Source organism: Molothrus ater, chromosome 13 (genome assembly GCF_012460135.2).
Source record: "Molothrus ater isolate BHLD 08-10-18 breed brown headed cowbird chromosome 13, BPBGC_Mater_1.1, whole genome shotgun sequence".
Classification (NCBI taxonomy): domain Eukaryota; kingdom Metazoa; phylum Chordata; class Aves; order Passeriformes; family Icteridae; genus Molothrus; species Molothrus ater.
This window is the reverse complement of record NC_050490.2, coordinates 11,837,445-11,850,941: the sequence shown is the minus strand read 5'-3', so window position 1 is coordinate 11,850,941 and position 13,497 is coordinate 11,837,445. Positions and strand designations below refer to the sequence as shown.

Below are 13,497 nucleotides of genomic sequence, written 5' to 3'. Positions count from 1 at the left end.
TATTCCCTTGCCGTTCCCTCCTTCTCCAGCAGAAACCTTTGTTATAAACCAACAAATTAACAATAATATCCATTTTGAATGTCTTTAACCAGATCCCATAAATGAGTAAATTTCCACTCATATACCTGTATCAGCAAACTTACTGCCAATATGGCACACAAGAATCCTGCTCCTTTTCCTTGTAAAAGGTAGACTGAAAGGTCAGTTTAATGGATTGCTACATTTCAGAAAATAATGTACCATGAACAGGTTCACTGCTTCCCAGCAAAAATCATTACAGAAAAACTCCACACTGAATTCACAGCCAAAATGGGAGGCATCCCCACAAGTGGCAAAACAACAATCCTTAAATCATATCACATGAACTACTTAATTCCTTTTATTTGTTCTGTGAACAGAGGAGTGTTTGGGGCACAGGTTAGAATAAGAAACTGTAGTTATATTATTAACAAGTAGATTAATCACTTTAATAGCCAGAAACCTAATAACAGCAAAGAAAACTGATTCATAGCATGTGTCAGAATAATGCTAGTGTAAAATAATAACATGAAAGGAAACAAATTGTCCCAGAGAATGTTTTACTCCTGTGTAGTATTATTTAGCCTGTATTCTTAATCAAATTTGGCATATTCACAAATTTCAAAAGGAAAATGAAAACAGGAAAAAAACCCCATAGCCACACTCCCAAGGTAGAAAAGGCAGGAATTAAAAACATTCCCATCCAACACATGTATGATTTGATGACTTAGTTTTAGTATTCTTTGCTCTTCTCAAAGTAAGATCACATTCATTTTTCATGAACTTAATATACATTCACACCCATTCAGACCCTGCCCTTTTAGCCAGACTGGACGACACACGATAATTGTAGTACTGATATTTACAATGCATTTATAATTTCAGGTATTTAAAACATGTTCTAGCTCACATATTTCTGACAAGCTTGGGCAATTAAAAGTCCAACCAGCCCAGCATTTTATGTAAACTAATGGCATAGATAGCCATGTGTTATTTGGGGTCTTCTCAACAATCTAGTTATCTTTCATTAAAAAAGCAAAAAGAGAAGATTAAAAGGGTAAAAGATCTGCGACTCCAGAGAGCAGAACAGTCTCTGAAAGTAGCAGATTAAAATTTTACTTAATAATGACTTAAAAAAACCAAAACAATACAAAAAAAAACCCTGCAATATTATTGTATTCAGTAAATCACATAGACCTTTAATTCTGGTCAATTTGTATTCTGGCATAACTTGACACACAAACATAGGTCAATTCTTTTACAAGCACAGCTTTTCTTCACACCATTTAATAAAGCAAACAACTGTTAGGAGTAAACACAGATTTTATCTGCACATAAGGAAACTGAGTTGAACAGCCTGTAACCTTTCCTGCATGGAGGATGTTCAATTTTCCAACATTTTTATAGGGAACTATTTTTGTTTGTTTACAGGAAATACTATGTAATCAGAAATCAAATCCTTCCAGGTGAGAAGGATACTCAGCATAATCCTGCTAAGAGATGCTTGGAGATATTTTTGTACACAGCTACATTTTAGTACAAATATTTCTCTCTGCATCAGAATGTGTAAGTAAATAAGTACAGACAGTGCAAAAGGCTACAAAACTATGGAAGCTTGCTGTGAATTCTGAATATTAGCTACATGCAACAGCAAGACAGTGCACCTGCTCTGAATGACACAGCTAAGCTTAACAGATGATTTTATAACATTATATTCATAATGCATTTATAACATTATTTTCATAATAATGATTTATTACTGAATTTTGATTTAAGTGGCTTAATTCTGAAATAAGAAAAAGGTGTTTGGCTTTTGGCATTCAGCTAAGATGAACAAAGTTTCTTCCTTATTTTAATTACAAGTTTCACCATTGCTAACAGCAGAGCTAGGTGCCACTTACCAGAACTGAACACTGAGTGGTGCTATTTGAACAAAAATAGATAGAATTTGGTCATTAAAAGTTTGGGATGTGCTAAATAACTTTTTGAGTGATAATTTTTTGGGTTAAAAAACAAACAGGAAAGAGCCAAGTTTGACGTGAATTATTGTCAAAACTGCCTGATGATAAGATGTAGCCCAGCTGCCCATTCAAAAAACAATTTTCTTTTAATCTTTTTAAGTTTTCCAGCATTGAAACTTTATGATAGCAAGCTTGCAAGAAAACCGTGACAGTGGTAAAGGGATTAAATGTGTTGTGCAAGGATTAAAACCTTCTCTGAAGATCATTGGCTTAGCCTATCTGGAAAATAAACACAGGGCATGGGTATAGTCACTTAGCTTAACTTGCCATGTAGATTTCAAACCGAGATAATAACAAAGCAAAACATTTACAATCGAAACATTCACCTAATACATTCACTCCCTCTAAACGCTGGGAAGTTTTTCACAATGAGGGTGGTAAAAACTTGCACAGGTTGCTCAGAGAGGTTGTCGCTGCTCAAGGTCACCTTGGATGGGGCTCGGAGCTCCGTGCTCTGGTGAAGGGCTCCCTGTCCACGGCAGGAGAGGGCTGAAACGAGGTGATTCTAAGGTGATTTCAACCCAAACTATTCTATGATTGACAGTATTCACACACAGCACAGTGATAATGAACTGATTTGTTGTGTTAGACTGGTGCACCTCTCTGTTTAACATGGAGTGTAAAAGGTGAGTGCCCGAGGAGGCTCTGGCCTGAGCTGCTCTCACTGCTCTGGAGGACAGACCGACACGGTAAGGGCAGAACAGGAGCGAACAGCCTCAAGCTGCCTTGGTCGAGCTCACACTGGGAACCGCTGCACCGAAAGGACTGGCCAGCACTGGAACGAGCTGCCAGGGCAGTGCTGGAGCCACCAGCCCCGGGGGTATTGAAAAGAGGCGTGCACTTGGGGACATGGCTGCGGGAGGACCTGGCAGTGTTGGATTTAAAGTGGGACAGGACGATCTAAACTCTCTCGCGCCCTGTCAAATACTCCACGACCCCACGGCCCCTCACGGCCCCGCTCCGCCCTCAGCGCTGCTCAGGCCCCGCCCCTAGCCCCGCCCCGGCCAATCGCGGCTCCGCCCTCCCGGGACTGGCCAATCGCGGCTCCAGGCTCTCCGGGCTGGCCAATCGCGGCCCCTCCCTCTCGGGACTGGCCAATCGCGGCCCGGCTCGGTCGCTATGGCGACGCGGGACGCGGCCCGGCCCGGCCATGGCTTCCTACCGCCTCGGGGTCCGCATCGGGAACTGGCTGGAGGACGAGATCGCGCAGCAGGTACCGCCACCCTCGGGCACCGCCGCCTCCCCCCCGGCTCGCTAAATCCACTTTAAACCCGAGATCGTGGGTGCTGGATAACATATCTGCTCCTCTCTCCTTTGCCAACAGGACCTGCTGAGGGATTTTATCCGTAAGAGAGAGAAAGGACAACTTTTTGTACAGAGATTAGCCAGACTTAAAGAGAATCTTTTCAAGAAGGTAATTTTTTGAAGAGGGTTGTGTCCACCTCCCCATGACCCCCACAGACTGGCATAACTCCTATTATTGTTCTGCATGCACTAAGAAAGCTACGGAAATTATACACTAAAATACTTCTGATGTTAGGTTCAGATAATTCTGTAAAGTACCATGTAAATTCTAATTCAGGTAGAGCTGTCTGTATCCACTGATGGATTTGTTCACTTTGGAGACACCGTGTTGCTTGTGAACCCAGACTGCACATCCCCGGAGGAGAGGGACCCCGAGCTGCATGGCGATGTCACTCTGGCTGTTGACATGGAAGAAGTGTCCCTGTACTCAGATGAGCCCCTGCAGATCTCACGTGGACTCAGTGCAGTCAAGAGGGTGGACCCCATAGGTCGAAATGCTTTCTGTATTGTAAGGTCTGCTACTTTATTCTGAGTTGTTTTCAATTATTAGTTTACCTTTAGGTATCTTGTTTTGAGAAATACACAATGAAGTTTGCTTAATATACAAAGGAATAGGAGTAAATTTAATTTAGTTAAGAAAGAGTCTTCAATCATGCAGAAAGCTGAATTCTATACTGCATATTACTGTGATTAATTCCAATGACCTCTAAATCAGCTTAGGTGTGAAGACAGAATCAAGTTCACTGTATCATTTGATAAATTCTGCAGCTGTTTTTATTCCAGTTGCAGACAAAGCATGTCCAAATATCACTAGTATTAATATTCCCTCTCCTGCAAGCAGAAATGTGTCATTGCTTTTGCTTTCCATGAAGTGGACATGGTTCTGTTCTAAAAAACCCAGCATATTCTCTCTCTCAAATACATAGAACAAAAGAACAGGGTCCTGCTCAATAGTCAAAGGCTCTGCCTTAGGTTAAGATATTTTACCTATTTTAAAAGGTAAACAATACAAAATTTTGTCACAAAGCAACATCTAACTGTAGACCAAAACAGATAAAACCCCTAAACAATAGTAAAACTGATATTTGAATGTACTTTTTCTTCCTTTTTACAATTTTAACAGTGTTGATGGAAGTGCAGTGGGTGAACCACTTAGATATGGGCAGAATTTTCTTCTTGGGACAAAAGGAGGGGTTTCTGACAAACTGGTAAGGCACCAAAGTTACAAATGGCAGTGGTAACATATAGGCTCATAATGTGCATTGAATCCCTCTCTAAGAATAGATATATAAAGCTGTACACTGGTGCAACATCTTCGTTTTACAGAACAGGCTCAGAATCATTCATAGGTCAAGATAAGAAAAGCAAGTTTATGCTACTTGCCAGAGGTCAGGTGTGCAGACCAAGGGGGCTGTTAGCCAGAATGACTGAATAAAGGAAATCTAAAAGTGAAAGAAAAAGAAATCACAATTGGATTGTGAATCATGAAAGAATTCTTCAAGGAGATTTTAGGGTTTTTTTACTTTGAACAACTCACTTAGGTGTTGGACTTGATGGTCCTCGTGGGTCTCTTCCAACTCAGAATATTCTGTGAAACTCCAAAATGAGAAGATTTCCTTTCTTATGAAGATAATCCATAGTAGGAATAGAATGTCATGCACTATTCCATCATTCTGAGGAAGCAGACTTCTATTAAATGGAATCATTCTTTCCCTCTGCAAATTAAAAGCAAATAAGGCATTACACTTATGTATGCACTCAAAATAAATCACCACAACTTTGAAAAAATTTTCCTTCTCAACAATCACTTTGGTGAAATAAAAATATTTGGAATGTAAATTCAATTTTAAATTAGTATTCACAAATCTGCATATAGAATAACTACTTAATGGGTTTATCAACAGTATTGAATCTATCCTATGGGTTTTGCCTGCATAGTTTTAGCTGTGAAGACTGATCTATCAGGAGCCTAGAGAAAAGTTCTTTTGTTCAAAAATATGTTTCAAAATTACATATCTTGTTTCTTTTACATTAATACTGTCCTTACTATACTTTTTTTTACAGTTTTATCTGGCAAGTGACCACAAAACATTTAGAGATTTTGCTAAAAAATCTCGCCTTCAGAAAGTATTTCTGACAGGTGAGATTTCCTATTTGACTTTCTGGCAAGCAAAGTCCTTGGATCCACAACTGCGTCTTGAACATGAAGGATGTCCAGTTCCTGTAAGACATTAAAACTGTAGGAAATGTTATGAAAATTTAATTGAAACAGGTGGACTACTGAGAAAAAAATGTTATGTTGGTTTTATTCACATATTTATGTGAGTTATGCCAGTTCTAACCTCTACTTTTAGGAAGGGGAGAGGGAAGGAACCATCTCTTCAACTAGGGATCTGCTAATAAAAATATTTGTTTCTACTGTTCATTTTGAAGTTGACTTGTTCAGTTTTTCTCATCAGAAATTTTCAAAGCTTGACATTATAATGTTGTGGGTGTGCATTACTTAGCTGTTTTTCAGGCCTTTTGGGACAGTAAATTCCATTTCCAATATTTGGAGATGGGATTAACTAAGAGGTCCTATACATTAAATGCCTAATAAAATTCTCAAGGCATCTGAATAAGTGGATGATTTTCCAAATGTTTTCAACCTTTTGTAAATACAGTATTTTCCTGTACCAGATAACTGCTAGGCTTCCTGAAGTGCTGGTGTACAAGAGTATCACAAATACAATTGTTCCTTCATAGCCTTGAACTAAAACACATTTACATGAATAAGCTCACTAACAAACACAGTCAAAATTAACTAATTGTTAAAGACAGTCTTTATTCACAGTACTGGTTTAAAAATGTTTGTCAAGTTCTTCCCTTGCTCTTTTTTTTTCCAGACAGAAACTAAAATTATTATTACTCATTGCTACACCAATCGCAACTTAGCTGTTCCAAGGACCTTCTGTGTGTGGTAAGAGTAACTTACAACTGGCAGGGTGTGCACAGTGATGGGCCAACAGCAATAATTGCTGTGAGGAACAAGAGAATTGCTTTAAGAACACACTGAGGAAATGGAAAATAATAGAAAATGCCATTCTCCTTTCCCTTATTTTACTACTTGGCTGTAACATGTGCTGCTGGGTTGCTGCAGACAGTTGGTTCAGTCTTTGTTGTTTGGATTTTTTTTTCATTATCATATCATTCTTTTAGAGTTCTCTAGTTTATTAGTGGTTCTCCCTTTGAATATCTGGAGCAATGTCAGTTGTTTGGGTTACTTTTGGAGGAAAAAAACTATATACTTAGAAGTGTAAAGAACAAGGGAACTTAATAAAATCACAGTGCATAAAATTCTAGATGCTTATGTCCATCTGAATAAATGTCTCAACAAATCAAAGTTAATCTCTCAATTCAGTTAATATACATGCATTAAATTAATATTGATTAGGCACTGCTAAGGAGTACACCAATGTTTCCCATTAACTTGTTAGCAAGATCTGACTGAGGATTTGTGTAAGGTTTTTGAGGATGAAAAAGGTCTGAAAGTTTGAGGCTGAAGAAGTTATTAAGTAGCCAGAATCCTCCTCAGTCAGAGAGAAGTGGGGATGAGGGCATAACCAGCTTTTACAAATGTAGTTGTTCTATCAGGGCCTTATTCTGCTGGGGCTAGAAAGATGTCATTTATTTTGGATTTCAGATTCCTAAATTATTCATAGGAAACATAGTGGGTTATTTTGTTTCTTTTAAGTGTCTGGTATCTGAAAGTGCATGGTGATATTTCTGAGTATGCCAAGAGAAAAATGAGAAAATCTCACACAATTCCCAAGTAATGAAGATTTGCTGAATTTGTATATATGTTAATTCTCCTTGCCCATTCCATCTCTTTTGACTTTGCAGGTCTTGTTTTGGAAGAGAATTTGAAGTAATTTGTCACAATTATCTTGACGCCCGCAGAGTTGAAGAAGATAAGAATTACTGGGAGATAATAACAGGAAATCCTGGTCCTGAAGATGGTACAAGGCCTGAAAGACCCAAAGCACTCCCAGAAGGGTATGAGAATAAATTAGCTTCATGAAAAGACAGAGGATATAAAAGCCCAAGACCACAGCCAGGAGAGGTTGATGAGACTGATTATTGTTTCTTTCTGTTTATATTTTAGTTTTAGAGATGTTTATTTTAAAAATGGAAATTAAAGTCTGCCATTAGTAATATTGCATAATCTCGTAAACTCATCAAGGTTATAATGGGCAAAAAACTCTTAAAATTTGATGAACAACATGAAAAAATTGTAAATCAGGAAAGGTTCCTTTTCTCATTTTCACATTCACTGATGGCAAAAGTTGTCAGAACCCTGGAAATCTAACAGATTTTCATTAAATTACTGCCTCTCAGAGTATACTTAACCAATTCTTCCAAAGCCAAACCAGTGTCACAATTTTTAAAAGGGTGAGTGGATAGTTTCCAAAACACTGAAAACCAAACACACGCAAAGTTATCATGGGATGCTTTGACATTTAAAGTTCATCTGAAAGAAAGTTGGTTGTTGAGTTTGTTCCACCCTCCTTCCAGCACAACATTGCCAATTATTAAATTACAAGTCAGCCTTTTTTTACCTAGAGTTTATCTTCTAATTCATGGATATAAATTGAGTTTTTAATGTTTTCCCATGTATTTTAAACACTTTAATATCTAAAGTAATCAAGAGCTTGAGCACAGTGATACAGACTAGAGACTTAGAACAGCCTTTTCCATGCATCACCATGTTCCATTTACCTCTCACCCACAGCATTTTTCAATCCATAGTAATTTCTAACAAGTTTGAGAGTAAGGTAAAATTGTCAAAGAAAATCAGGCTCCCACAAGTTTCATGATAGTAAATGCCAAAGCAGAAAACAAATATGATATGCTGTAAGTTTATCCAGTAAGAAAAAGACTGTAGTCTATGTTCCTACCTAATTAGACAATGGAATATCCACATAAAAAAAAATAAGGCCTTTGAGGGTAGAAATTTCAGCTGAAACTCACATTTCCTTGAAAACAAAATCAACCAAGTATAAAATGCAAATACCTGGAAAACAGAGGTCATTACTGCATAGATTTACCTGTCTTTCTTTAGAAGCTGAAAAAGCATCACAGAGAACCTTCTACTGTATGGCATTCCATTATATCTATTTAGTTAAACATATATTTATTTCATCTCCTACTGTACCACAAGAGCAGGCTCTTTCTGCACAAATAAGTGACAACCCAAGTAAAATGCTACACTGATATCCATTTATAAAAGATTCCAAAGATCTTCAGTGATCATAAAGGTCAATTAAAACTTTCTAAGTTTTCCAAAACAAATCCACTAAACTTCCACAAAAGAAGGGATTGGTCCAAACATATTTTTAAGCTCTTATTCCCAAATAATCTGTTTGAAGCCCACAAGTAAGGCCTACAAAGCTTTACCTTTATTCAATATAAATTAAGTCAGCAGGCTGCAGCATCTGGCATTTGGCATGCAGGATCTCAGAGCAGCAGGCAGATCATGCTGCTGTGACATCCTGCTTTGCTTTGAGGGACTGTACAGCAGAGGACAGCTTTAGAATCACACTCCTTGTGTGCAAACCTTTACCTATTACAGATGGGCTGTTACAGAGGAAATTATCTTTAGGAACTTTCACTTTTTCCTTTCATTTTCTATGTAAGCATAATTACCATGATTTGTGATGTTTTTCTAGAGGGTCTGTTCATAATCCAACATTCAGAGGTAAAAATATGCACATTTTCACAATGGATTGACCTAAGTCTGCTTATATTTTGTAGATATTAAAGTTTAGTAGATAAAGTTTTGTAGATATTTAATTTTAGTAAGACTTAAACTGCAGGAATGCACTGTAGTGTTTCTAATTTGCCCATTGGACTTTTACTGGTATTAGATGCAGCAATTTCAAATCTAAGTCTCTTAACTCTGGATCAAATGTAGGAAACAAGAAGAAGCCATTTCTGAAAGGAAGCTTCGTGTAAACTCATGCAGGAATGAGGACTGTGTGGGCAGGGTGCCTGGGCTGGCTGATGTTTTGGGTAGGAGTGTTTGTGTGTGTGAGTGGAAGAAAAGCAATGCACCCTGTACAAAAACAAGCTTTGCAAAGACTTAGAGGAAAAAAAAAAAAGATAAACAGATGCAGAAATGAGTAAAAAAGCAGTTAATGTTGGAATTTGGTGCTGATTAAAAGTAGCTTGGAGACTTGTGTGTTTTGATCATTGTGCTCATTTGAAAGGATTTCTTGAGCTGAAAATAAACAGGATTGAATCAATACTCCTGATTCCATTAGCAGTGTTAAACCCACAGATTTTTACATAGCTCTTATATCATACAGTACATATTTATAATTCATCTAACTCACGATAACAGACACTTACTGATTCCCAAATTTTTTTAAAGCTGGTTTTTGCACTTTTTAATATTGTCCACACGATGGCAGCACAATTTCTAAACAGCACAATTCCTGCCGTGTCTGTAAAACAGCCTGAGATGTTAAAATCCAAACGAGTCCCTGAAACAATGCCACAGAAGGAAACCGAGTTAAAACAGACTTGAATTCTAGGCTAGGGTATGTCATTAGTGTTATATAATCTTTCTGGAAAATAAAGTTAAGCACAAAGGTAGACACATTGCACACAATCAACTTCTTTATATTAATTGGAACATTAAGTAATTTGTAACAAAAGTGTAATTAGAGGAACTTAGGAGCTTTTTCTTTCACTTTCTGTGTAAAGATATGAAACTTGGTGCGTGACAAGCAATGCATATTTTTATAGGGCTACTGTTATTGCTTTTGCCAATTTACAGAAATTAAAATTATTCCCATTTTCACAACAGATTGACATAATTCTGCTTTGATTCTGTAGGTATTAAACTAGGAAAACAATCAAGCTGTGTAGAGTGCACTGTAGGGTTTGTAATTTATCCATTTGCTGACAAACACAGGATTTATTATAAAGAATGATGCGATTGAATATTAGTGGAGAGTATGAACAATCCTGCTATTTCCAGTTAGAATCACAATATTTCTGGTGGATAAGGCAATGGAGACCTGAACCACACCCCAGAACCTGACCACTGTGTTGCTTTTTCTTGTCCTAATACTGTGTATGATGAAATAAGGGCAGTGATGTTTCTCTCCTTTAAAATGCACTTTGTTTTTTGTAGGTGTATGTATTTAAAAACCTTTTAATACTTCTTCCAAATTCCACCCAATATGGATAGCTCCACAAAGTACATCGTGGGAAGATAAGACTCACTTTGCCTCCATCCCAGACAGCTCAAGAGCTGTTAGGATGAAGCTGATCCTGAGCTATTAGTCCTTGCTGAGGGCCAGGGTGCATTAGTCCAAATTTAGTGCTGTGTTACAACAGCTTTTCACAGGCCTGAGGCACAGAGAGTGCTCATATCTGCACGTTTTGCTGTGCAGTTGGGTGTTAGCAGCACAATATTGAATTAAAGAAGAGAACTCAGAGTCAGCAAAGAAAAGCTGACTGGTTAACTCACACTTAACACCGGAAAATGAAAATCCAGTTAAAATATGCCTTTTCACTTCCCTCTCTTGCACATTCTTCCCCAGCTCATATTTCACATCACATCACTTCTCTGCCATGTTGTCTAGCCCAAATGTACTGATTTACTGTGGTTATAAAGTGCTCTTCAGCACTCAGCACAAGTTCTTGGCCTCACACCTAATCACATCAGTATCTCCAGAGCTGCTTTTCTGTTCGGTGATTGTCACAAAGTATTGTTTTAGCTCAGACAGCTGATAGAGGAGGAAGCCATTTGCAGGTTTAGTAACTGAATAAAACATCTGAGGGGAAAAAAAGACACAGAGAGCATTACAGTAAAATTCTACACATCAGTGGAAGAAAATATCCAAGCACTGGAAAATTTGGTGGAGTTGGCAGGTAAGAGGGTGATTTTGATAACATCTGTGCCCACTCACCCTAAATTAATATTGCATGTCTGTTGTAATTTGAGTGGGGTGGGTGTGAAATGATCTTTTAAAACCATAGCTGCTGTTTTAGAAACACTTAAGACTTTAATGTATGAGAATTAAACTAAGGAGGCCACAAAAGAAAAAAAAATACAGATGTGATATGCAAAATACTTGTGTGAAAATTATGAAATCTCTGTGTCAGTTTGTCAGCTACACTTCTCTAACTATATTCTATTTTAGGCTTTGTCCCAGATCTTGTATCCACTCTCTGCCTGACCTGCCTTGTTTCCTTGCCTGAACACAGCACAGAGGAGCAAACCTTGCTCTGTCAGCTCTCCCCTTCATGCTGGTTTGACTTTGCCCTGCAAGCTGTAAAAGGGAATATAATCCTCAATGCTCCATTCTCCTGGCAAAGAGGAGGAGTGGGAAAATCTGTCACCTTGCTGTGACAGCAGGGATATGAGCAGCCATAAGGATATAAACTGCAGGATTTGCATGATAAATTAGCATTACTGACAAGAAGAGGGATAACTTGGCATAAAGACACAGGGAGACCCTTCCACTTTGGGGTTTTGGGGGATTTTTTTGGTCAACACTGTGTGCAGAGGGCATGTAATGAAACAATTGACACTTTTCTTCCCTTATTTTTCCACTGCTGGGCTTGTAAAAGGCAACATTCACTCAACAGAAGAAAATTGTCAGTATGGTGCTAGAAAGTATTGCTACAACTGAAGCACCTTCTCTTGAAAAGTTTCTATATTTTCTGGCAAGGAGTACTCAAAGTACAGCAGAATAGGTCCAAACATTTAAAATGCCTGATGACATTAATGCCCACGTTCAGTGATGAAATTAATTCATACACATGAATCTCTGCTCTGAGTTTATACAAGAGACTCAGAGAGCTGATTTCCCAACATCTGTTAAATGCTGCTTCATACAATACGTCAAAACAAAACTAAACAGACCATCCAGTTAGAGGCCAGCTAGAATATATGTTTCTATAATGCTGGTCTTGTTTTAATTATAGCCTCCTTGGGGCAGGGACCATATCTTCATCTTCATCATTTTTTTCCAAATACAAAGAACTACAGCAGAGAAGCTCAGTAAGTAATAGCATAAAGCTGTTATGAAAAGATTTTGTAAGATGACAAGAAACTGAAATAAACCTGGTGCAAATAACCAGAGATATGGGCACATGAAATCTGCACATAAAGCAATGCCAAGTAGCAAACTCTTAGTGTGGGGTAAAAAGATTCAGCTGCCCAAGTAATTCTGATGTTAGTAGGAGTTGCTAGGAGAACATCCCACAAACCACAGTGCTGTCCCTATGGGTCTGACAAACCCACAGAGGGGAATAAGAATTATCCATGGCAGTATTTATTTTTATGCATATATTTAGGTTTTTTAATTATATGGCATACAAGTTAAAAATACCTAACCAACTCTTAGCACAAGTCCCATTTGCAACAGAGACACCAGTCCTGAGAGACTGAAGAACTGTTTCTTCAGTTTTTTTCATGTTAAAATTTCCAGATATTATGTTGCACATACCCTTGGAGATCTTGGTCTAAGAAGATAATTTTCAAAAATCGTATTTAGATATTCCTGTAAACATTACTGGTACAATTTATAAAGATATTAAATTCCTAAGCAAAATGAAAGCAAGAAACTAGTGAATAAGCAGAGCACTGAACTGAAGTATGAATTACTTTTCCTTTATGTTCAAATCTCTTATAACTCCTGAAATGCTAATAACTGTGGATAATTGTTTTAGGGTCTCTAAAAGATCAAACACAGAGGTTTTTGAAATCCATGTCAGACAGAAACTTCTATGCTTCCTCCCTGGTTTCCTACCGCTCCTCTTGCTTAGACTTTCTGCCTCTTCCATATCCTGAAGAAACAACTGGGCAGTTGTTTGGGGAAAAGTTTAAGGTTCATCAGCTTTTCCGGTCTTTTTGCTGACAATTTTGGCAGCATCAGTTTAGCCAGAACACCCAAGATGTATTATAGTCTGAAAAATAACCAGTGAATGTAACTGTGCCATGAAAATAAACACTTAGAGAAATATAAATGAATTTCTGCTATATACACATACACACTCTGGGAACTTTTATGCTAACATGGAAATCACATCCAGTTCAGCATAGGCAGGAAAACAATCTTCCCTCATGTAAGACAATTAACTGGTTTCTTTGAAG

The 13,497-nt window shown here is 37.8% G+C and overlaps 1 protein-coding gene across 1 annotated transcript; it reads left to right on the top strand.

The window, feature by feature from the left end:
- The first annotated feature begins 3,183 nt into the window (after positions 1-3,183).
- CFAP161 (cilia and flagella associated protein 161) lies at positions 3,184-10,191 on the top strand. The gene is made up of 7 exons (XM_036389992.2): positions 3,184-3,252; positions 3,364-3,453; positions 3,622-3,857; positions 4,468-4,552; positions 5,409-5,567; positions 6,230-6,303; positions 7,227-10,191. The coding sequence occupies exons 1-7, from the start codon at positions 3,190-3,192 to the stop codon at positions 7,402-7,404; spliced, it is 885 nt and encodes a 294-aa protein (XP_036245885.1). The 5' UTR covers positions 3,184-3,189; the 3' UTR covers positions 7,405-10,191.
- The last annotated feature ends 3,306 nt before the right edge of the window (positions 10,192-13,497 follow it).

What these genes read in the sequence shown, in the direction of transcription:
- CFAP161 (XM_036389992.2), top strand. Translation starts at nt 3,190, where the DNA reads ATGGCTTCCTACCGCCTCGGGGTCCGCATCGGGAACTGGCTGGAGGAC. An exon ending in AGGACGAGATCGCGCAGCAG is followed by an intron (nt 3,253 to 3,363) that starts GTACCGCCACCC and finishes CTTTGCCAACAG; the next exon opens with GACCTGCTGAGGGATTTTAT. An exon ending in GAGGGGTTTCTGACAAACTG is followed by an intron (nt 4,553 to 5,408) that starts GTAAGGCACCAA and finishes TTTTTTTTACAG; the next exon opens with TTTTATCTGGCAAGTGACCA.